A 24,860-nucleotide genomic window follows, 5' to 3' on the forward strand; every position below is an offset into this window, starting at 1 on the left:
ACCAAAATTGCGGCGACTCAGGTGAGGCGACTGAGGGTGGTCTTGGTGACATTTTGTGGGATGAGTTTGACCCTGTGGCTCCCGAGGACATGGACAGGTTGTTGGGTAGGCTGAATGCCACCACGTGTTTACTGGACCCGTGCCCCTCCTGGTTGGTGCTGGCCACTCAGGAGGTGACACGAGGCTGGCTCCAGGCAATTACGAGTGCCTCCTTGGTGGAGGGAGTCTTCCCAGCCGCCTTGAAAGAGGCGGTGGTGAGACCCCTCCTCAAGAAGTCTTCCCTGGACCCGGCTGTTTTAGGTAACTATCGTCCGGTCTCCAACCTTCGCTTTGCGGCGAAGGTTGTAGAGAGTATGGTGGCATATCAGTTTCCCTTGCACCTGGAGGAAACTGTCTATGTAGACCCGTTCCAGTCCGGTTTCCGGCCCGGCTACAGCACGGAGACGGCTTTGGTCGCGTTGGTGGATGATCTCTGGAGGGCCAGGGATAGGGGTTGTTCCTCTGCCCTGGTCCTATTAGACCTCTCAGCGGCTTTTGATACCATCGACCATGGTATCCTGCTGCGCCGGTTGGGGGGATTGGGAGTGGGAGGCACCGTTCATCGGTGGTTCTCCTCCTATCTCTCCGACCGGTCGCAGACGGTGTTGACAGGGAGGCAGAGGTCGGCTCCGAGGCGCCTCACTTGTAGGGTGCCGCAGGGGTCGATCCTCTCGCCCCTTCTGTTCAACATCTACATGAAGCCGCTGGGTGAGATCATCAGTGGCGTCGGTGTGAGGTACCAGCTGTACGCTGATGACACTCAGCTGTACTTTTCCACACCGGGCCACCCCAACGAAGCCATCGAAGTGCTGTCCCGGTGTTTGGAGGCCGTACGGGTCTGGATGGGGAGAAACAGGCTCAAGCTCAATCCCTCCAAGACAGAGTGGCTGTGGATGCCGGCATCCCGGTACAGTCAGCTGAGTCCACGGCTGACTGTCGGGGGCGAGTCACTGGCCCCGATGGAGAGGGTGCGCAACTTGGGCGTCCTCCTGGATGAACGGCTATCTTTTGAAGATCATTTGACGGCCGTCTCCAGGAGAGCTTTTTACCAGGTTCGCCTGGTGCGCCAGTTGCGCCCCTTTCTAGACCGGGATGCCCTGTGCACAGTCACTCACGCCCTCGTGACGTCTCGCCTGGATTATTGCAATGCTCTCTACATGGGGCTCCCCTTGAAGGGCATCCGGAGACTGCAGTTAGTTCAGAATGCAGCTGCGGGTTATAGAGGAGCCCTCGTGGCTCCCGTATGACATCTATCCTGCGCAGACTGCACTGGCTACCTGTGGCCTTCCGGGTGCGCTTCAAGGTTTTGGTAACCATCTTTAAAGCGCTCCATGGCATAGGGCCGGGCTACTTACGGGACCGTCTACTGCTACCAAATACCTCTCACCGGCCCGTGCGCTCTCACAGAGAGGGACTCCTCAGGGTGCCGTCAGCTAGGCAGTGTCGTCTGGCGACGCCCAGGGGAAGGGCCTTCTCTGTGGGGGCTCCCACCCTCTGGAACGAACTCCCCCCAGGACTCCGTCAACTTCCAGACCTCCGAACCTTCCGTCGCGAGCTTAAAACATACTTATTTATCTGCGCGGGACTGGACTAGTTTTTTAAATTTTTAAATTTTATAGGGGTTTTAATTGGTCTTAATATTTATACTATTTTAATAATCTGGCTTTTTGAATAAGTTTCTTAATGGTTTTTTAATCTGTATATATATGTTTTTTATCTGCCTGTGAACCGCCCTGAGTCCTTCGGGAGATAGGGCGGTATATAAATTCGAATAAATAAATAAATAAATAAATAAATAAATAAATAAATAAATCACTGCAAAAATTTTGCCTATAGAGTTCTTCCACTTTGTCTATCGTATCAAGCCTAAATCTTTTTTCCTGCCATGTTAACCATGATACCTTCTGGTATCAGCCATCAAAAATTAATATTTAATTGTGTTAATTTAGAAGTTAGAATTTGGTAGGGTCTTCTTAGTTCTCTCACTATCCTAGGAACTTGCTTGAGAATCATCAGTTGTCTCCCTCTGTACTCCAGCGGATCATCCCTTGTCCTATGCAATATTTCATCATGAATCGACTTTTTTACAAACCTAATATGTACTTCCTTCGGTAAATTATGCCTCCTCACATAATTGGCATGGATTCTATAGATTTCATCTATTTCACTCGCCATTTCCTCTTTGCCAATTCCTAGGGCTCCTGCCAGCAAATCTGCCATCATTTCCAGTAAATCTTCACCTTTATTTTCCTTCACATTCTGGAATCGTAAATAGTGGGCTGCTTTTTCCATTTCTAACTGGATAACCGCCATTTAATATAATATATAACAACAGAGTTGGAAGGGACCTTGGAGGCCTTCTAGTCCAACCCCCTGTCCAGGCAGGAAACCCTACACCATCTCAGTCAGATGGTTATCCAACATTTTCTTAAAAATTTCCAGTGTTGGAGCATTCACAACTTCTGCAGGCAAGTCGTTCCACTTATTAATTGTTCTAACTGTCAGGAAATTTCTCCTTAGTTCTAAGTTGCTTCTTTCTTTGATCAGTTTCCACCCATTGCTTCTTGTTCTACCCTCAAGTGCTTTGGAGAACAGCCCGACTCCCTCTTCTTTGTGGCAACCCCTGAGATATTGGAACACAGCTATCATGTCTCCCCTAGTCCTTTTTATTAAACTAGACATACCTAGTTCCTGCAACAGTTCTTCATATGTTTTAGCCTCCAGTCCCCTAATCATCTTTGTTGCTCTTCTCTGCACTCTTTCTAGTGTCTCAACATCTTTTTTACATCGTGGCGACCAAAACTGGATGCAATATTCCAAGTATGACCTTACCAAGGCATTATAAAGTGGCACTAACACTTCACGTGATCTTGATTCTATCCCTCTGTTTATGCAGCCCAGAACTGCGTTGGCTTTTTTAGCAGTTGCTGCACACTGCTGGCTCATATCTAAATATCCACTAGGACTCCAAGATCCCTCTCACAAGTACTACTATTGAGCAAGGTGCCACATATATGGTACCGGTGCATTTCGTTTTTTTTGCCTAAATGTAGAACCTTACTTTTTTCACTGTTGAATTTCATTTTGTTAGATATGTTCAAGTCTGTCAAGATCCTTCTGTAACTTGAGCCTATCTTCTGGAGTGTTGGCTATTCATGCCAGCTTGGTGTCATCTGCAAATTTGATGAGTTACCCATCTATCCCCTCATCCAAGTCATTGATGAAGATGTTGAAGAGTACTGGGCCTAAAACAGAGCCTTGGGGTACTCCACTGCATACTTCCCTCCATGTGGATGTAGTTCCGTTGAGGACTACACGTTGAGTGCGGTTGGTCAGCCAGTTACGAATCCATCTGGTGGTGGTGCTGTCTAACCCACATTTTTCTACTTTATCTAGTAGTAGGTTATGGTCTACTTTATCAAATGCTTTACTGAAGTCCAAATAAATTATATCGACAGCATTCCTCTGGTCTACTAATTTTGTCATTTTGTCAAAGAATGCGATAAGATTAGTATGGCATGATCTGTTTTTGACAAACCCATGTTGGCTTTTGGTTATTATTTTTGTTTGCTTCTAGGTGTTCACTGATTCGTTGCTTGATTATCTTTTCCAGAATCTTCCCCGGTATTGAGGTCAGGCTGATAGGTCTGTAGTTTCCTGGATCTGTTTTTTTTTTCCTTTTTTGAAGATGGGAACTACATCAGCTCTTTTCCAGTCCTCTGGCAGTTCCTCTGTGCTCCAGGATCTTTGAAAGATATAGTTCAGTGGTTCTGAAATCACGTCTGCCAGTTCCTTCAGAACCTTGGGGTGTAATCCATCCGGTCCTGGTGATTTGAACTTATCTAGGGTAGACAGGTGTTCACTTACCATTTTCTTCCCTATTTTAACTTGTGTTTCTAATCTGTTTTTTGTAGTGCTGTTTTTGATAGGTTGGATTGTTTTTTCATTTTGTGTAAAGACAGATGCAAAATATGAGTTAAGTAGATCTGCTTTCTCCCTGTTGCTTTTCATCTTCTTGCCACTTTCTCCCAGCAAGGGGCCAATTGTTTCCTTGTCTTTTTTCTTGTTTCTTCTTCATGTTGGAAGAAGCTTTTTTTGTTATTTTTTACTTTTGTCGCTAACCTTTGTTCACTGTGAGCCTTAGCTTTCCTCACTTCATCTTTACAGGCTCGGGCTATTTGCTGATATTCTGCCTTAGTTATTTGCCCCTCTTTCCACTTTTTATATTTGTCCTTTTTGTCTTTCAATTTGTCAGATAGTTCTTTATGCATCCATGCTGGTTTCTTTTGAGATCTATTATTTTTCTTCTTCATTGGTATTGTGTTAGACTGCGCTTTTATAATCTCACTTTTCAAAATTTCCCAAGCTTCTTGAGTCGTTTTCCCCCTGAGGATTCTCATCCATTGAATCCTTCTCAAGCTCTCTCTAAGTTTATTGAAATTAGCTCTCTTAAAGTCCAAGACTCTAGTTTGACTTTGTTCTACTACTTGTGTTTGCTTAATGTCGAATTCCAATATAGCGTGGTCACTTGCCCCCAAGGTTCCTGTAGCTTCAACACCTTCTATCATTTCATCTCTGTTAGTGAGAATTAAGTCCAGTATGGCTGATCCCCTTGTCGCCTTCTCTATTTTTTGGGAAACAAAGTTGTCTGCTAGGTTTGTTAGGAACCTGTTGGATCTTCCACTTGGTGCAGAGTTTGTTTCCCAGTTGATGTCAGGGTAGTTAAAATCCCCCATTACTACTGTGATGTGCTTCCTACATACCTTAGTTAGCTGACTAGCAAAAAGTTCATCTACTTCCTCTGTTTGGTTGAGTGGCCTATAGTATAGACCTATGGCAATATTGTTTTTCACCCCTTTTATATTGACCCAAATACATTCAAGATGATTTTCATCATTGTTGTGCTCTATTTCTGTAGAGATGTAGTTATTTCTTATATATAGTGCAACTCCACCTCCTCTTTTATTTGGTCTATTTCTTTTAAATAATTTATATCCCTCTAGCTGTATGTTCCATTTGTCAGTTTCATCCCACCAAGTTTGTGTAATGGCAACAATATCATATCTGCCCTCATTTACTTGAATTTCTAATTCACCCTGTTTATTCCTCATACTCTGTGCATTGGTGTATAGACATTTGAGTCCATTTGGATTGACCTTGTGTTTACTGTCTACATAACCTGTGTTGACTGCCCCTATTTTCTTGCCACCTCTTGGTTTAGTGCACATGGTATGGCACTGACTGTTAAATGCTTGGTTTTGCTTGATAGCAGGGCTGATAGTCTTACCCATACAGACATCTATGTTACATGCACTGATAACCCTTTTAGTTTTCGATTGCTGGGGACAGAGATTTTCTGTATCAGTTAATTCTCTTTGCCCACTGTTCAGTTTAAATGTTTATCCAGAAAATCTGTGAATGTATTGCTAAGTAACTCGGTCCCTTTCTTTGATGGATGCAATCTATCTCTTTTGTACAATTTTTCATTGGACCAGTTGCAGACATCATGACTAATAAAACCAAAGCCTTCCCTTTTAAGATCTTTTTTATATAATTTAAGATCTTTATTATATAATAAAGATGTTTATTATTATAATTTCAAGATCTTTATTAGCTTGTATTAATTTCATGTTCATTTCATCCACATTTTTCTTCCTTTCTCATTCTTTCTTCCATCTCTTGTAATTTTTGCTCATTTTTCATAATTTGCTGTTAGAAGCATTTAAATTTACTATCTATTGATTTTGTCTTTTCTTTAAGTTCTCCGGTATCGTTTCTCATTTCTCCTATGTCTCTTTTCAAGTCTTCATGATTTTTCAACGTTACATCTTGCATGGATTGCAGCATTAATTGTAAGTCCTTAAATGAATTTGATCTTTCCCTTTGCATCATGTCTTCTATGGATCTTTGCCCTGTTGGACTCAATTCCACTGTTGTAGTTTGGGCTACCTGCCTCTTCTTGTACCAATCCTTGTTAAGTTAGGTATGCTTGTCATTTCTGCAACCAACTTAAATCAACCTCTCCACTTATTTACAATCCTCTTGTTTCCCTCCAGCACATACTAAATATCGTTTAATTTATTCCTTTCCTATTTACCACCAGGTCTATCCTCTTATTTTTATATCTGTTGTACACACTTTTAACACACTAAAGTCAATAACTTGATAATTTCTAAATACTTATATCAATTCACAGTTCAAAATTATCAATCCAACACATCAATCAATATCAAGAATTCATTAGCAATAACATAAATGAGTCATCTTATAGCATTAATAATATCAATATTATCAGTAGTTAATGAGAGTAATGATAAGTACAATTTCCAATTTACATTTAAATACTAAACTATGCAGCTATAAATACAACCACAACTATATTCACTATAACTTAGAAATTAATTAGTAACAAATTATTTCCCATGTTTTTTTCCTTCTTTCTTAAATATAAGTCCTTCTTACAATACCCTCTTTTCTTCCATAGGACTTCCTATTTCCTTGTTACCCAGCAGACGACTCCCTTGCCTCCCTTTATATTACTCAGCATTTAGAGTCTCTTCATGGTGTCAGTAACCTCCAATTTATCAGCTGTTTACTCTTAGTCTCCACCTTCCAATTGTTTATTTATTTATTTATTTTATTTATTTATTTTGTCACAACAGTATATATAAGCATAAGCATGAAAGCATATATATATATATATATATATATATATATATATATATATATATATATATATATATATATATATATAAGCATAAGTATGTAATAACTATATTAATTGGATATAATGAAAGAAAACAATAGGACAGGAACGGTAGGCACGTTTGTGCTCTTATGCACGCCCCTTATGGACCTCTTAGGAATGGGGTGAGGTCAATAGTAGACAGTTTTTGGTTAAAGCTTTAGGGATTTTGAGAAGAGACCACAGAATCAGGTAGTGTGTTCCAAGCATTAACAACTCTGTTACAGAAGTCATATTTTCTGCAATCAAGATTGAAGCAGTTAACATTAAGTTTAAATCTATTGTTTGCTCTTGTATTGTTGTGATTGAAGCTGAAGTAGCCTTTAACAGGAAGGACATTGCAATAGATGATTCTATGAGTTAAACACAGGTCCTGTCGAAGGCGGCGGAGTTCTAAGTTTTCTAAACCCAAGATTTCAAGTCTGGTGGCATAAGGTATTTTGTTGTATTCAGAGGAGTGGAGAACTCTTCTTGTAAAATATTTCTGGACGCGTTCAATTGTATTGATGTCTGAAATGTGGTATGGGTTCCAGACAGGCGAGCTGTATTCAAGAATTGGTCTAGCAAATGTTTTATAAGCTCTGGTATGTAGTGTAGTGTTTCTGGAGAAGAAGCTACGTAAGATTAGTTTTACAACTCTTAAAGCCTTTTTTGCGATGTAGTTGCAGTGGGCTTTGGCACTTAGATCATTGGATATGAAAACTCCAAGGTCTTTGACAGGGTGGGAGTCATCTGTAAGGTAATGTCCATCGAGTTTGTATTTAGTGTTTGTATTCTTTTTTCCAATGCGTAAGACAGAGCATTTGCTGGTTGAGATTTGGAGTTGCCAAGTTTTTGACCATTCTGACACAAAGTCAAGGTCTTTTTGAAGGGTAGCTGTATTGTTGGTAGTGTTAAATAGTTTGACATCATCAGCAAAGAGAACACAATTACTTTTAATATGTCACAGAGATCATTAATGTATAATATGAAGAGGGTTGGTTCAAGAACACTGCCTTGGGGAATGCCGCTATTGACAGGAACAGGATTTGATAGGGCACTGCCTATTTTGACCACTTGTTGTCTGTTTGACAGGAACGCTGATATCCAATTGTGGAGGGGTCCGGAGATGCTGTAGGATTTTAGTTTTAGGAGAAGTTTGTCATGTACCACTGAGTCAAAAGCTTTACAGAAGTCTATCTAAATTGCATCTATTGTTTTGCCTTGATCAAGATTTGTAGTCCATATGTTTTTGCAGTGAAGAAGTTTTAAGTGTCATGATAAATTTTTTCTGAAACCAAATTGTTTATTAGAGAGTAGATTGTTTGTTTCTAGGTAGAGGATAATGGATTGGTTGATGATAGATTCCATAACTTTACAAGTGACACAGCATAGAGAGATTGGTCTGTAATTTTCAACTAAGCTGGGGTCTCCTTTTTTGAAGACTGGGATGACCGTGGCTAGTGACCAAAATTTGGGAAGGGAACTGGTCGTGAAAGCTTTTCCAAAGATTATGCTTAGGGGTTCTGCTATATTAGTGGAAAGCTTTTTTAAGAAGTATGCACATAGTCCATCAGGTCCTATAGATAGGGAGGGATGGTTTCAGTTTGCGAAGAGCTTTTTCAACATTTTCTTCTGTGAAATCTATATGTGTTAGGTCGGGGAATTTTGGGTATGAGCCATTACTGTTAACAAAGATTGAGTCGAAGAATGTGTTAAAGAGGTTTGCTTTAACTGTTTCATCATTATTTTCTTTGCCATTAGATTCTTTTAGTGGTGGGATAGATCTCTAGTCATTAAGTTTGTTGTTCACAAAATTATAAAAAGCACGATTGGAATTTGTCTAATTTATTTATTTATTGATTGATTGATTGATTGATTGATTGATTGTGGAATTTGTCTATTTTACTTCCAAATTAGTAGTGATCAGAAGAAGAAATCTCTTTAATCCTTTAGTCTTCTCTGCCAATCCAATCTGTTAAAATGCAGTGATATCTTTTATGCCCAAACTTGCCTTTTTCCGCTATCTTTTGTTGGAGGCTGTGTACATCCTCCTCCTTCCTGGGACCTCTTTCGTTCTCTTCTTTCTTAGAAATCCTCTGAGTCGATCTTCCACCCCAGATTACTCTTTCGAAGTTGCCAAAAGCACTTTTAACCCGATCAGTCTTGCTGTTGTCCCGCTATTCCACCGCTATTGTTGTCCAACTATCTGCTGTTACTTCCTTGCAGCCGCCATTACAGGCCGTCTCCTTCCCCTGATCAGCTTCTCTGAAGCTTTCCTGCCGCTCGTTTTCTCTGCCACTGCTGCTGAGAACTACGCTGCAGCGCGCCTCTTCTTTTGATCCCCCTCCAAGGGATTTGGGACTCCACAAAGTCCACCGATCGGTGGAATTCGCTGGAGGAATGACTCTCTATAATAGAGCATCACTTTCCACAGCTTTCCTCCTTGACAAACAAACCTAGATCTTTCACATATATAACATATATCCTAGACCCATGATGGCGAACCTATGGCACGCATGCTACAGGTGGCACACGTAGCTATATCAGTGGGCATGCTGGCTCAGCGAATGCCCACGCCAGCCAGCTGATTTTCGGACCTTCTGGGTCCAACAGAAGTAGGGAAAACAGGCTGTTTTCTGCCTTTGGAGGGCCTGTGGTGGGGGGGAGGCTCGTTTTTTTTTTCTCACCTGGCTCCAGATCTTCTCTGTGTATCTAGGGAGGGCAAAAACAGCCTTCCCCAGGCCCTCTGGAGGCCCAAAACAGCCCATTTCCCAACTTCCGGTTGGACAGGAAGTGACTTTTTTGCTGTCCGCAGCCTCCAGAGACTCCTAGAGCGGCTCTGGAGGCTGGGACAGCAAAAAATATCATTTCCTGTCCAACTGGAAGTTGGGGAAATGGGCCGTTTTGGGCCTACAGAAGGCCTCCGAGGGGGTGGGAAGGCTGTTTTCGCCCTCCCCAGATGCAGAGAGGACATAGAGCCAGGTGAGAAGGAAAAACGGAGGGGAGTTGTGTGCGCATGTGCAGGTCCGGGTGTACAGATTTATGGGTGTGGGCATACGCATGCGCGAATCTCCCCCCCCCCCATCCTGGCAAGCGATGGCAAAAAGGTTAGCCATCACTGACCTAGGCCTTTCACCAATAAAATATTTTTCCTTGTCTACTTTGTGAACATCAGAGCACATTTTCTCAGTTACTGTGATGATAGACATATTTTCAGAAAACTTGCTAGTATTCCTTGAACATAAACAAATGCATTTCTAAATATCATTGAATCACTTCATACAAAGAAAATCATTGATGCTCATTCTTGATTGCTTATGCTTTGATCTTCATATCAGTCATTGTAAATAATGAACCGAATAGCTTGGTGCATATTTTTCTAACTGTTATACAGAAACAATGGGCTCATGCATCAGCAGGTGAATCCAAATTGAAGCAATGAAAAATCATGTAAGCAGATTTCTAATGCAAAACCTTAGAAGCTATCTCTGTTTTTTAACTATATATCAGGTGATTATCCAATATGATTTATGTATGGCTTTCAGGCAGCAGATGGACAAGCTATCCAAGTCAGAAAACCAACTATACAAGTTATAAGCAGTGTAGTTTCACCCTCTACATACCAACTGCGGATTACTACTTGTAAAACTGAACTTCAACAGCTAATACAACAGAAGCGTGAACAGTGCAATGCAGAAAGAATTGCAAAACAGATGATGGAGAATGCAGAATGGGAGACAAAGCCACCACCGCCAGGTAATACCAATGTCCTTTTAAACATTAGAAAAGCTATGAAGGTAACATAACATAGGATTTTAGTCCTGCTGAGAAAGCAGCAGATTTTGAAAAAGAGAAATTCCACTTATGTTCGTTTCAATAAAGTCTAAAGTGATAAAATGTCACGTGCTTGTTCTAGCTGTAACTGATGTTGTGTGAATGTAATAAGCATTTGCCTAGAAGATATGAGATTCTCAGGCTATCTAATCTCATCCACCAGTCTTGAATACATCAAGTTAGGTAGCTGCTTCTGGGCTAAAATAATAGCCATATTTTCATATTGCTCATGTCTTGTTCTCAGATACCCTTTTCTTTCTTTTTAGATCAGGATCTGAAGTTTTTGAACAAGGATATGTTTTATAATATACCTTATTTCTCTGAAAATAAGACCTGGCCTTATATTTTTGGGGGCTCCAAAATAAGCATTAGGGCTTATTTTTGGGGATATCAGGGTAATCAGCCCAGCTCGGCGCTGCACCCATAGCCTGCACAGGTGGCGGTGAGCACATGGGGTCCGACGGTGTGCGGCAACAGCCATAGTCTGCCAGCCCCTTGGTGCACTCTGGGGCTGTGCAGCCCGTGCAGCGCAGGTGAGTTGATTACCTGTCCAAGCAGCAGATGCAGAGGCATGTGGTGGGGGGGGAAAAGTGATCCGGATGCGCCGCACAGGCTGCAGGCAAGATGAGCTTCCTGTAGCCAGCTGTCCACTCTGTCCCACTGTCCCTCGCTTCCTGCAGCCTGCCTGGTGCACCTTATAATAATAATAATAACAACAGAGTTGGAAGGAACCTTGGAGGCCTTCTAGTCCAACCCCCTGCCCAGGGAGGAAACCCTACACCATCTCAGACAGATGGTTATCCAACATTTTCTTAAAAATTTCCAGTATTGGAGCATTCACAATTTCTGCAGGCAAGTCGTTCCACTTATTAATTGTTCTAACTGTCAGGAAATTTCTCCTTAGTTCTAAGTTGCTTCTTTCCTTGATCAGTTTCCACCCATTGCTTCTTTTTTTTTTTTATTATAAAAAAGTTTTATTTTTACAATCATATCAAATAATTCATCCAATGTACAATTATATACAATTAGTCGGGCTTGCCCAGTCACCACCCCCCTTTTTAACTCTCTTCCCTCTTCTACCTTCTTCTACCTTCTTTCCAAACCTTCCTCTCCTTCTCTTATCTACATCCTCTCCTCCCTCCACCCTCCACTCCTTCTCCCTCTTCTACCCCTCTTCCTTCCTCTTCTCCTCTTTCCTACCTCCTACTCTCTCTTTTCTCCCTCCCCACCGTTCTAAAATGGTAACTGGGCAGACCCGACCCTACATTAATTCTTCAATAATCCCTGTACATTAACCATCACTCCATTACCTGTGCATTTGGTTTTTTTTTTGCCTAAATGTAGAACCTTACTTTTTTCACTGTTGAATTTCATTTTGTTAGATAGCGCCCTATGTTCAAGTCTGTCAAGATCCTTCTGTAACTTGAGCCTATCTTCTGGAGTGTTGGCTATTCCTGCCAGCTTGGTGTTATCTGCAAATTTGATGAGTTTCCCATCTATCCCCTTGTCCAAGTCATTGATGAAGATGTTGAAGAGTACTGGGCCTAAAACAGAGCCTTGGGGTACTCCACTGCATACTTCCCTCCATGTGGATGTAATTCCATTGAGGACTTCATGTTGAGTGCGGTTGGTCAGCCAGTTACGAATCCATTTGGTGGTGGTGCTGTCTAACCCACATTTTTCTACTTTATCTAGTAGTAGGTTATGGTCTACTTTATCAAATGCTTTATTGAAGTCCAAGTAAATTATATCGACAGTATTCTTCTGGTCTACTAATTTTGTCACTTTGTCAAAGAATGCAATAAGGTTAGTCTGGCATGCTCTGTTTTTGACAAACCTTGATCACCTGCCTTCCCTGTGCACCTCTGTCTCCATCTGCTGCTGGTGCTGACCTGCAAAGATAAACCTCCCACAGCTGGCTGCCCGCTCCATCCCATCAACTCTTAGCTTTCCCATGGCACATCTGGATTGCCTGCCTCCCTCTGCCTCTGCCTGCTGCTTGGAAGGGTAATCAACTCATCTGCATTGCATGGGCTGCAGCCGACTCCGGTGTTGGTCAAACCCACCCACACTCCCCCAGCTGATGACGACCTTAACTGGGGCTTATTTTTGGGATAGGGCTTATATTAGTAGTACACTAAGAATCAGGCTATGGCTTATTTTCTGGTTAGGTCTTTTTTTTTGGAGAAACAGGGTAACTACTTATCCCTATATATTATCTACTCTTGATATATCAAGTATCAAAAGTTGTATGGCAGAGTACTAACTTCCTGAAAATTGCAACTGACATTTTTGCTTATGTGTATATTTTTGAATTAATACATTTTCTACATAAGAACATTGGCTTAAAATTGTCTGCCATTTTGTCATGAAAACTTCAAAATATATTATAAGATTAAAATAAGTACAATAAAATCTCAAAAAATTATGAAAACGATTGTCAGCTATAAAGAACCAAAGGTCTAGGTGACATAAAATTTTCTTAATTGCCATTTTGAAACTAGTTAAATGAATATTAACAATGTTCCTTGTACTAAAAATTATTTATAGAAATAGTCTTTATCCAGGTTTTCTTCATTCAGTAATGATTTTAACATTGAAACATTTATGTGGACTGATTTTCATTGGTGGCGAAAGATAGCCAGAGATATGTTAATATTCATACTTTGCAACATATATAGTATTTTCATATTATATTTTCATATTATATATTAATCCATATGAAACTTCTGATATTCCAAGAAGAAAACCGTATGCAAAGTGTGAATGGTCTTAGAAAATTAAAGATAACCAGCATCAATTGTAACAATTATTGGCCAAATTATTTTTAATTATAAAATAATTATTTTAATTATTTCATATATTATTAGAAAAGTTAAAAAGCGGCATGTATCAGAAATTTATCATTCTTATTTCATGCTAGTTTTAAAATGTGTAAGCTGCTTTTGTTGGTGCAGGAGCTTTTCTGCATAGAATCATTTTGTACAAGATAAAATTGCTATAGTTTGCCCTCCATATGTGCTACACTGCCAACATGAAATTTCTGTATCTAAGAACTTTGTCATTAATACTAATGGAGGAAGGAGAAAGTGAGGAGTGTATAAAATGTTCTTTCTGATGAGAATACCTTTGTAAGTTTGAAAGCCTCTAGAAGAAAATTGTGAATTCTGTAGAACTATCCATGTCCTGCAATATTTGACATACAGTGACATAATGAGACCTATTAAAGTTATTCTACTTAAGCAAACAAGATCCTGAACAATAGACTGCATCATGTCGTTAATAAAACTACATTCACTACCTTGTTAGAAAAAAAATATGAAGCCTTAAGTTATTCAACTTTCAAGAGCGTCAATTAAATTAGATGTTTCAGTTCATGAGATAACAATCATAACTTAGGAATTTGGCCCTATTAAAATAGCCGTGTTGATTGCTACCATGAGAGTTTGCACTTCGTAATACAAGGTTGTAGAATGGAACATTTTGGCATTAATAAAAATATTTGAGAAAAAATAAAACATTGAATTACACAAAAAGAACTTCATCACATCCATGAAGTGGTAGTAGAAACATAATGGACTGGGGTTGGTTTGTAGTCTCAGGACTCAGATGGCTCACATTCTTTACGGGATAAAAGAGTTTTGATTGCACCAGGGAATTTTATAGGAGAATATTGAGGTATTGTCCATGATGGGTCAGGCACAAGACAACTTGTGGGCATTGATTGCAGAATTTTCATCATCATAGCTGAGAAGAGTTGGTTCTGGGGCAGTTAGTAAATAAAGATTACCTATATTGTAGGGTTGTGGATATTCTATAGAGTTCACAACTTTCTCCCACCATTGTAAAGATCCACCATTTATGATATAAAAAAGGAATTCCGAGTAAGTAGTTCACCAGTTGAATGAATCTTGCTGCATTACATGGTCCTATTAGAGCTGCAGAAAATGTTAGTCTAATTGTAAATCAAATACTCCACATGCAATATAGAAATACTCTATTTTGACACAGAATGCATCCCTCCTTATCCAGTTACTTTATGTACTTAAAATTGTTGCAGTTTTTCATGTTATTTTGATGTATTGCCCTGTTTAGATTAAATAGAATGGAGAAAGGGAAAAGGGAAGGAAAGGAAATAGATTTGTCTTGTGACCTTATCACTAATTCCATTCTCTATATTATTTCGGTATTTGCTTATAAGAACTATATATACTTATAAGAACTATATGCTTATAAGAACTATATTGGTGATTAAGTCTCTGCCTAATACATTTCAGTGTCAGAGAGACAGGATTAAGTAATATACAGCTATACACAGTGCTTACTAATATTTGCATTTTATGTTATCTACCTAGTTGTATGTTTTATAATGCCTTCATGGCATCAGGGAAAAGCAAGCAAAAGAATCCTTCATACTTTTATTGAATAAATGAAAAATAAATTTTACTCTGGCTTTAGGTTGGCATCCCAAAGGGCTTCTGGTTGCTCATCTGCATGAGCACAAGTCTTCAGTGAATCGTATTAGAGTCTCTGATGAACATTCAATTTTTGCTACATGCTCAAATGATGGAACAGTGAAAATTTGGGACAGTCATAAAATGGAAGGCAAAACAACCACCACTAGGTAATTTATAATATTTAGAAATGTAGATTTAATTCTAGGAGTATCTACCATGTAGCTTATGAAATTAAAAAGCATAGAAAAATGAATAGAAAATATAGTTGGGAATCAGCAGGGAGAAGAATGCTTACAATATTTGAGAAAACTATATCTTTTTTTGTATGTGGGATTAAAACATTTTAACATTTTAATATTATGATACTATACATAGTCCTGCTTCATTGGGTCAATTTGAGATATTGCAGTTTTCTGCATTATAGATAATTACTTAATTATAGAATAAAAATTTAAATACTGGTTTAATTATGAAGACTTTATGTCCCTTCAGTTTAATTTTAAGTGGCTTACAAACAAGGAAATACAGTAATACAATGTAAAAATACAATAATTATAAATAAGTATGAAAGATGCGGTGGCTCAGGGGCTAGGACATTGAGCTTGTCGATCGAAAGGTTGGCAGCTCAGTGGTTTGAATCCCTAGTGCTACCGTGTAATGGGGTGAGCTCCCGTTACTTGTCCCAGCTTCTGCCAACCTAGCAGTTTCGAAAGCATGTAAAACTGCAAGTAGAAAAAATAGGGACCACCTTCAGTGGGAAGGTAACAGCGTTCCGTGCGCCTTTGGCATTGAGTCATGCCAGCCACATGACCACGGAGACGTCTGGACAGCGCTGGCTCTTCGGCTTTGAAATGGAGATGCTCCTAGTGTTGGCAATGACTAGCATGTATGTGCGAGGGGAACCTTTACCTTTACCTTATGAAAGAATAATGAGGCTAATAATATAATAAACATTAATATTAATGCCTCGTTCCAACCTTTATAGCTGTCTCAGTGCTCTGATGCTTTTTAGAACATTCCTGTTTTTTTGGGTTTTTTTTACATTTATATCCCGCCCTTCTCCGAAGACTCAGGGCGGCTTACATTGTGTAAGGCAATAGTCTCATCCTATTTGTATATTTATATACAAAGTCAACTTATTGCCCCCACAACAATCTGGGTCCTCATTTTACCTACCTTATAAAGGATGTAAGGCTGGTGGGACTCGCGTCTGCAGTAATTGCAAGCAGCTGTGTTTAATAACAGGCTATCTTACAGCCTGAGCCACCCACGGCCCTTAAAGCTTGTTCTTAAAGCTTATATTAATAGTGAAGATGCATATGTCATTAGAATGGAATTTCTGCAAAAAAAAAAAGGGCTCACCTCTGAAACTCCTCTGGCCACAAGCACCATATCATTACAGGTGGTGTTCACTTAATAAACAGTAGATTCGAAACCATTCTAAGTTACAATGAAACTCCCAAAAGGTGCTTAAAACACTGATTCCAAGTTGTGATGCCTGGTCATGTGAATGCATTTTGGGCACTTGGCAACCAGCCTACGTATACTGCTATTTGTGGAACCTTTTGGTCTCATCATCACAATTTATGAGTTTTTTTGACGGGAACCAACATTTGCTTCCAATTTCTGCTCCCCCCCCAAAAAAAAGTCGATTGTGAACAATGGTTTTACTTAACAACTGCCTCATTTATTTAACAACCACTTTGCTTAATGACCTCCACGAAAAATGTCATAAAATCAGGTTGGTCACAAGACCAACTTAAAAACCAGCGTAACTTAATCATCATAATTCCATGCTCAACTACAGTGATGTTGAGAACTACTTGAATATCGTTTAAGGATGGCTTTTTTCCTATATCTTGAATGCCTATATAGGATTGTGGAGACCTTTATGCTTACAGTTGAGATTTTGAACTGATGGTGCAATCAATTCACAGATAATTTCATAGAGACCCCAGTGCAAACATCTAGGCCAGTGATGGCAAACCGTTTTGACACAGTGTCCAAACTGGAAAGGGAAACCTGAGTGGCGTTCATGCGTGCCTCAGAAACCTGACAACCAGCTGAGTGGCGCGCATTCACGTGTCAGAAACCCAATGACCAGCTGGCTGATCTGGGGCGATGGCACGCATGCCCACGGAGACGGGTCTGCATGCCACCTCTGGCACGTGTGCCATAGGTTCGCCATCACGGATCTAGGCTATGCATGCAAATACCTATCTTTAAACAATAATGCATACATAATATTATAGGGAACAGGACTTCTTACTATTGCTTGCACAATAGTGTTATTTTCTTTGATGGTTTGGTATCACTATTAATTGCGTAGGATAAAATTCTTGATTGTTATGCATATCATATAAATTCCTTGAAATTTATTTGACTTCAATTATCATTTAGTTTTGTTTAAGAAAGTATTGGAAACAATTGAAAGGCTCAGTATTAAAGAACCTGTTCAAAAAGTTCTTCCTCCTGAGGGGGAATATTCTTTTCTCAGCTGTCACAACTAGCTCAATGTTTGTAAAAAGTGTTGCAAAGATATGTAAAATATGCTATTTTTTTCCAGAGCTGTGCCCAGCAGGTGTATGTAAATTTAATTTAAAACCTTTGAAGTCACCTTTTCTTTTAAAGCAGCACCAACCATTATAGAAGAAAATAGAGTTCAGTTGTGGATAATAATGATGTTATCTATTGCTCTGATTTAATATTTCTCTTTTAAATTTACATGCCTCTCTCTTCAATCAATAAAAAATTAAAACCCATTAATCCTCATTTTCCAGGCAAGGTTGTCCTTATCTCTGTCAAAGAACTATTGTGCATACATAAATTAGACACATTTTCCAATTTGTTGGGTTTTTTGCCTGAAAATTCTGGGCATAATAGCTTTGTGATGGAAATAATGATCTCTTAACAAAGAGCCTCATTATCCTCACAGAAGGGCATATTCACAGAATTTTATGCCAGACATCATAATAAATGTATGTAGCTCACCATGATCTTACTTTATCTGTGTAGCATGGAGCATGAGGAATTTCATTGTAATCTTGGACATTTTTCTATAACTTATAACAGATCAATTTTAACATATTCTCGGATTGGGGGACGTGTGACAACACTTACTTTTTGCCAGGGTTCTCACTATTTGGCTATAGCTTCAGATAACGGATCCATTCAACTTTTTGGGATTGAAGCTTCAAAACTCCCCAAATCACCAAAGATTCATCCAATACAAAACAGGTATGTATAGTGTTTATGTACAGTTTTCATTTGTTCCCTATTGATTATCTGCTATGCTTACTCCTTGCAAATATAAAGTTAGCAGTAAGGATACAAGACGGGTTATAAAGTTTCCCCCTGATGTTATAGGGCAGGTGTTTGGATTTCACTACTCAGCATATTTCAGCAAGAGCTGTAGAGCTAACATTTTCAGGAGGATGTCCAGTTTGGGGAAAACTATAATAGGATTTTTGGGAGATATAGGATTAACTATAATATAATTTTTTGGGGAAAAGGCCTGCTGAAACTTGGTGGGAAGGGAAAAGGCATGCAGGGACCTGGTTGGGCAGACAAAGCAGGCCCAAAGGCTATGGGGACCTCAAAGAATGGGAAGCAGTACGGGGTGTCTCAGGACATTTGGGGAGGCCTTGGGAAGCCCAAAGCAGGCAGGCTTGGCCCAGCGCTAGGTCTCCCTCATCCCCAAGGTACCCTTCGCTCTATTTAATGATGCACACATACATTTAGCAACTGCATTAGAGAAAATAGGGTGTGGAAATCATCAAGAAATGTCTTGCTTAACAGTCCATCACCATTTGTGACCATAATGGAAAGGCTTCATTATAATCATGGGTCAAGGACTATCCGTATAAATAAAAGCTATAGGAAAAATAAAAGTGTAAGCCATGATTAATTTCAGTGAATAATGTCTAGTTCTTTTTATTTTATCTAGGTTTTTAGATCAAAAAGATGATGGCTGTGTGGTAGACATGCATCATTTCAATTCAGGAGCCCAGTCTGTGTTGGCATATGCCACTGTGAATGGTTCCTTAGTGGGATGGGATCTTAGATCCTGTAATAATGCCTGGATATTAAAACATGATTTACGCTTGGGACTTATAACCTCATTTGCTGTTGATATACATCAGTGCTGGCTCTGCATTGGTAAGTTTTGTTTTCTTTTAATGAAATCATTATATTATTTATTAATTAATATATAAATAAAATTGCCCTTACCACATGTGCTGAGTGCAGATGATAATCCATACATCTTGGCCAATTTAGACTGTTCCCTGGGTAATTGAATTGATATGGGTTCAACTCCCACTATTTCTTGTGCAAGAAATAATGTTACAAGAGCAAGTTAAATATACAGTCCTCACCTTACAACTGGTCATTTAATAACTGTGCAGAGTTATGACAGTCTTGTAAATTATTCCAATTATCATAAAATGTCAACCACCACCCACTGTAATCATGTGATTGGATTTTGAGTGTTTGACAGCCAGTTTATATTTACAATGTGGTTATAATTGTTGACTGTGATTTTTGCCGGGTTTTTTGCCATTTTCCAGTGTTTTTTGCTTTTCTCCAGCAAAGAAAAACATTGATTTGGACTTACAACCACATAATTTGTTTAATAACTGCCATAAAAATGGGCATAAAATCAAGTCCGGCCAAATGGGTGTCTTGGCTTACAACCACTATGTTATTTCTATCCATATTGTTATTGTAAGTTGAGGACTACTCGTAATCTAATTTTCTTTGCAAATGATATAAACAGCTATAAATAAATAATAAAAAGAAAATGTGTCTTTAAACATCATATGGACATCAATGCTAGAGCTTGGAAGACGTTGCTTAAAATGCATTATTTTACTGACCTGTTTACATTTTTCTTTGCAAGGTACAAGCAGTGGGACCATGGCATGTTGGGATATGAGATTTCAGTTACCAATTTCCAGCCATTGCCATCCTTCTAGAGCACGGATCAGACGGCTACTTATGCATCCCCTTTCCCAGTCATGGGTGATTGCAGGTACAGTTAATTTTCTTTAAACATCCAAATGCTTTCAAATTGTATGATTATTGTAAGTAACTGGAATAGCATAGCATAGCATAGCAACATTACATTACATTACATTACATTGCATTGCATTGCATTGCATTGCATTGCATTGCAATATAATAACATAGACAAATTGCTGAGGATGATAGGTCATGGGTTCATATAGAGAGCATTTGTTTGAGATGAGACTAGTTGGAATTCAAGTAAATGGCAAAAATTCTCTTTGAATCTGGGATCATAATAAGAAAAGAAGATTAATAGGAGGCATAGTGGCTCACTAAAGGTCTCTAAGTGGCAACAGTAGAATATAGGAAGGCAACAGAATAGGTGGCAATAGTGAAATGTAGGAAGGAACAAAAATGTCAGTGTACAATTAGGAAATACTGTCGTTACAATTGCTATTTGTTATTGTTAATATAGCTGTTCAAGGCAATAATGAAGTCTCCATGTGGGATATGGAAACAGGTGATCGGCGCTTCACATTGTGGGCCAGCAGTGCTCCTCCTCTTTCAGAATTACAGGTTTGCTTCTGAATTTGGGGTAAAACATTTCATAATGTATATTACTGGTTTTAAAAGAGCTAGATCAATACTAATGCTTTTAACAATGGAGAAGCATACAAAACACATTCACCATTTTTTTTGTTGGGTTCCTGTGCATTATCCTAAGGTGTCTCTCTTTTACACAAGATGATTTGAAATCATCTAGAAAAATTCTTTTTCAATGCTGATAATGCATTTTTAAAAATGTTAAATAATCAAATCTAAATATGTGATTTTTAATTCACATATTTCATTAAATGCTGCTGCAAATGGGTATATTCAGGTATAATGAGTTAATCATGCAATGCTATTTAAACTATTTTGAAAACCTTGCTTTAAATATTTTAACCCCAAGGCCTATATGTTTAATATATGTTTCTGTCTATTAGCCTTCATCTCATAGTGTTCATGGAATATATTGTAGTCCAGCAGATGGAAATCCTATATTATTGACTGCTGGTTCAGACATGAAGATAAGGTAAATTATTTATTAAAGATAAGATAAATGCATAAATTGCAGGGGAAACTTAAAATCCATTTTACTAAGTACAGAGAAATTTCATCCAATATGAAGCAATATTTTTATTCATTCTGCATCTCTGAATCTTTGTCACAACTGTTATGAAATTTTTTATCTAATGTGGTAATCGTTAATATGTAACATAATACCTGATAAGAAGCATTTAGCAGTTGCTTTTCAACATTAAATGGATTCAGTTTAACTATTTTGGGGGATTCTAGATTAAAGAGAGATTCCATGGACTATCTATTGACAATTATGGTAGCCTGGCAAATTAAAGAATAATTGTACACTCCATCAATTTATCTTGCTCAGTCTGGCATTGCTGAAAAGTGATGCAAGCATAAATTAGAATTTGAATTAAATGAACGATCCTATCAATCATCATGGATTGTGTGTTTCTCAAAGGCACTGACAAACATACTATTAATTTGTAATTACTTTCTAGTGACAAATACTCTTTCATTTTCCAAGTTCTGTACTCTGGTAGTTTTTTATTGGCATATGTATTTGTAGGATACATAAATGCATTTCATACAGCAACTGACATTGGTTGTCTGTGTTTTACTCTTACTTTTCTTTAAATTGCTGTTCTGTAGCCAGGCTGGGAGCATGTCCAGCTTTCTTTTCCTTTTCTTTTTCAAATTATGTTATGTTATAACTGTAAGCTTTCACATACTGAGAAAACTGAGCATTGATTATTGTGGAATGAAAGGACCAAAATGGTGGCAATTTTAGTCATTATTCTTGGAAACATTAGACATGTCCTCATATGGCAGATATTTCTCTATAGGCTTAAAAGAATATTTTATCTAGTGATATCCCTAGTTCTTTGCAGTATTTTTAAAAATCAGTTTAATTTTTTAAAAGCTATTTGGAAAATAAACAGAAAACTGTGTTTCATTTGAAACATAGATTTACATATTTTTGATAATTAAAGTGTGAATCTGAATAACGAGACTCAGAAAGGGATATAGAAATAATTATTGAACATAATGTAATTATTGAGAATGATGCATCAACCTTATTTGGTTATTTGGTTTTTTGAACATATATTTTGCTTTTGAGTAAACATAGTTAGAATCAAACTGCTGGTCTTGGAAAAAATGCATGATTAAATATAATTCATGATTTACATTCTTCTAAATAATGGGATTTGATTACTAGTACAATTAAACATGAGGTAATAAGTAGACACTAGATGCAGAACTTAACAACTTATTCAAATTTCTACTTTTGAGGTGGTTTTTTTTGTTTTTTGTTTGTTTGTTTGTTTATTGCAGATTCTGGGACTTAGCTTATCCTGAGAGATCATATATTGTTGCTGGAAGTTCTAGCTCTCCATCAGTATCATATTATAGAAAGATAATTGAAGGCACAGAAGTTGTTCAGGTACATTAGTTATGGTTTTTATCCAACTCATCTGATTTCTACACATTGCTATACTTATTTGTAAGATTCATTTAATTTTTCTAGGATAGAACTTAAAAGATGCTTCCAGATGGAGTACTCACTATCCCCAATTCTCACATTCACCACCATGCTCGGCAACAACATGCTTTATTCAGCCTTCAAAGTCTTAATTTCAGCATGTTTGTGTAGTCAGAAAGTCCCTTGGACAGAAATCATATCCATTCATTCATCATATTCACATAATGTCATGATATTTTGGATTAAATAACTGCCACTTCAGCAGGCCAAAGAAAGTCCTATATTACATTGTCAGATGTACATTAAATCTCTTTTCTCATGAAAGTCAGTGGTGTTTTTGCATCAGCCACTTTCCTTGAATCTACTTAGTAAGGCTACTGTGAATAAAAAATGAGGGATGGGAGAGGTATTCATATTATACCAGATTGGTGGTGAAAAGGCTGGCTATAAAATGCTATAAAGATAGTTTATTTAAGAAAACGTATATGGCTCCCCAACTCACACTTAGTGACTCTGAGTAGGTTTCAAGCTTAAAATCCTAATAAAAAACAATAAAAAATCAATTATCCACCATGCCCCTAGCAACAATAATCAAATAAGCCAGTTGATGGCTCCATATCATTCTGGGGTTCCCAGGTTGATTGGCAGAACCACATTTTCAGGGCCTTACAAGTGTCAAGGTGGGGAACAATCTTTGTCAAGATGATATTCCACAGGGAAGGAGCTATCATGGAGAAGGCCCTTCTTTTGATCCCACCTGCATTCCCTACCTCCCCGCTCTGTTACTTCAAGCAGATCTAATTGGGAAAAGATGGTCATTCAAATAATCTGATCCCAAGCCATGAAGGGCTTTAACAATGACAACCAATACCTTGAATTAAATTAAAAACATTTCATTACAAACCTTGGCTGCTTTTATCAACAAGCTGAGCTCAGAGAGCACCAAGGGCTTCACCAAATCTATAACATTTAAATACATTTAGTAGTACAGGATATGAAACAAATTTCCTAGTTTTAAAATAGAGAATTAACAAACTGATTTAATATGGAAAATTTTATGCTAAAACAACAGTTTTTATAGTTTGGCATTGTCTATTTCATGGTTTTCTCTTAATTAGGAAATTCAGAACAAGCACAAAATGGGACCTACAGATGAAACCCCTCGAAGGGGTCCTGAATCTTTACCAGTTGGGCACCATGACATCATCACAGATGTTGCCACTTTCCAGACAACTCAAGGATTTATAGTTACTGCCTCGCGAGATGGTATTGTCAAAGTGTGGAAGTAAAGTTTACGCTGATTTATTTATGTAAATAATTGTAATAAAGAATTAGCATAGGATTAGTTTTCTTCGAATAATTGTTTCTATAGCACAGGGGACAATGATGACCCCGATCATGAAAGTAACTAGTGGCTCTCTTGACAACAGTTATCACTAATACTAGTGGCCCTCTTGGAACCTGCCATTATATTTACATAAAATGATTTATGTAATCAAACTGCCAAGCAAAAGAAATTGAAGTGAAGAAATTGCATTTAACTTCTAACCATGCTATTCTTTGAAAGACTTTAAGAATTGTTTATCAACATGGAAAAATTCATTAAGTTGCATCAACAATATTTATGTAAACTGACTTTTTTTACAGGCCAGGTGAAAGAGTGATAACACAAAATTATTGCACTTTTGTTTCTGTATATTCAAATTCTGTATGCGTAATTTTGAAAATAAAGAGTTTGGATCACTTTTCTGTGTCAGAGTTAAAATAAAGTTTAATATGAATACTGTTCTATAGCTAAGTATGAGTATCTGAATGAAAATCTCAGTTCTAGACTCTATTCATGGTTTTTTTGCACATTGCAGCTTATTTCTTTTATATAAATATTACAATGGCATAGAACATTTGCTACCTCATCCCAAAGCTCTGTGTACAAAAACAGCAGACTGCATGAAAAGACCTCTTGGAACAGACTGTTGTAATCTGCTATATCCACTAACATTCTATCTCATGTTCTCTATAGCATTCTTAATATTTCAAGGTTCTGGAAGCAATTTACTTGGGTTCAGTCTTTGGCTGTAGAGTTACACTAGAGGCTTATATTTAAGTAATTCTAACCATGTAATTCTATTGAAAAGAACCATACAAAGCTATGTTTAAACGAGGGGTGAAATCTAACTGGTTTGGACCGGTTCACACAAACCAGTAGCAGACATTTGGGCTGGGTTGCCGAACTGGTAGCGACTGCTGG

The 24,860-nt window shown here is 38.2% G+C and overlaps 1 protein-coding gene across 1 annotated transcript in view; it reads left to right on the top strand.

Annotated features, from left to right (window-relative positions):
- The window catches only part of PIK3R4 (phosphoinositide-3-kinase regulatory subunit 4), a 57,570-nt gene extending 33,213 nt beyond the window's left edge, over positions 1 to 24,357 (top strand). Inside the window, exons 13-21 of the mRNA XM_058184165.1 lie at positions 10,312 to 10,522; positions 15,059 to 15,224; positions 18,130 to 18,294; positions 19,004 to 19,215; positions 19,958 to 20,089; positions 20,540 to 20,640; positions 21,051 to 21,139; positions 22,465 to 22,573; positions 23,731 to 24,357. Of these exons, the coding sequence (XP_058040148.1) occupies positions 10,312 to 10,522; positions 15,059 to 15,224; positions 18,130 to 18,294; positions 19,004 to 19,215; positions 19,958 to 20,089; positions 20,540 to 20,640; positions 21,051 to 21,139; positions 22,465 to 22,573; positions 23,731 to 23,901 (1,356 nt within the window). The 3' untranslated portion in view covers positions 23,902 to 24,357. The remainder of the gene's footprint in view (positions 1 to 10,311; positions 10,523 to 15,058; positions 15,225 to 18,129; positions 18,295 to 19,003; positions 19,216 to 19,957; positions 20,090 to 20,539; positions 20,641 to 21,050; positions 21,140 to 22,464; positions 22,574 to 23,730) is intronic.
- Positions 24,358 to 24,860: the final 503 nt, after the last annotated feature.

Source organism: Ahaetulla prasina, chromosome 4, assembly GCF_028640845.1.
Source record: "Ahaetulla prasina isolate Xishuangbanna chromosome 4, ASM2864084v1, whole genome shotgun sequence".
Classification (NCBI taxonomy): domain Eukaryota; kingdom Metazoa; phylum Chordata; class Lepidosauria; order Squamata; family Colubridae; genus Ahaetulla; species Ahaetulla prasina.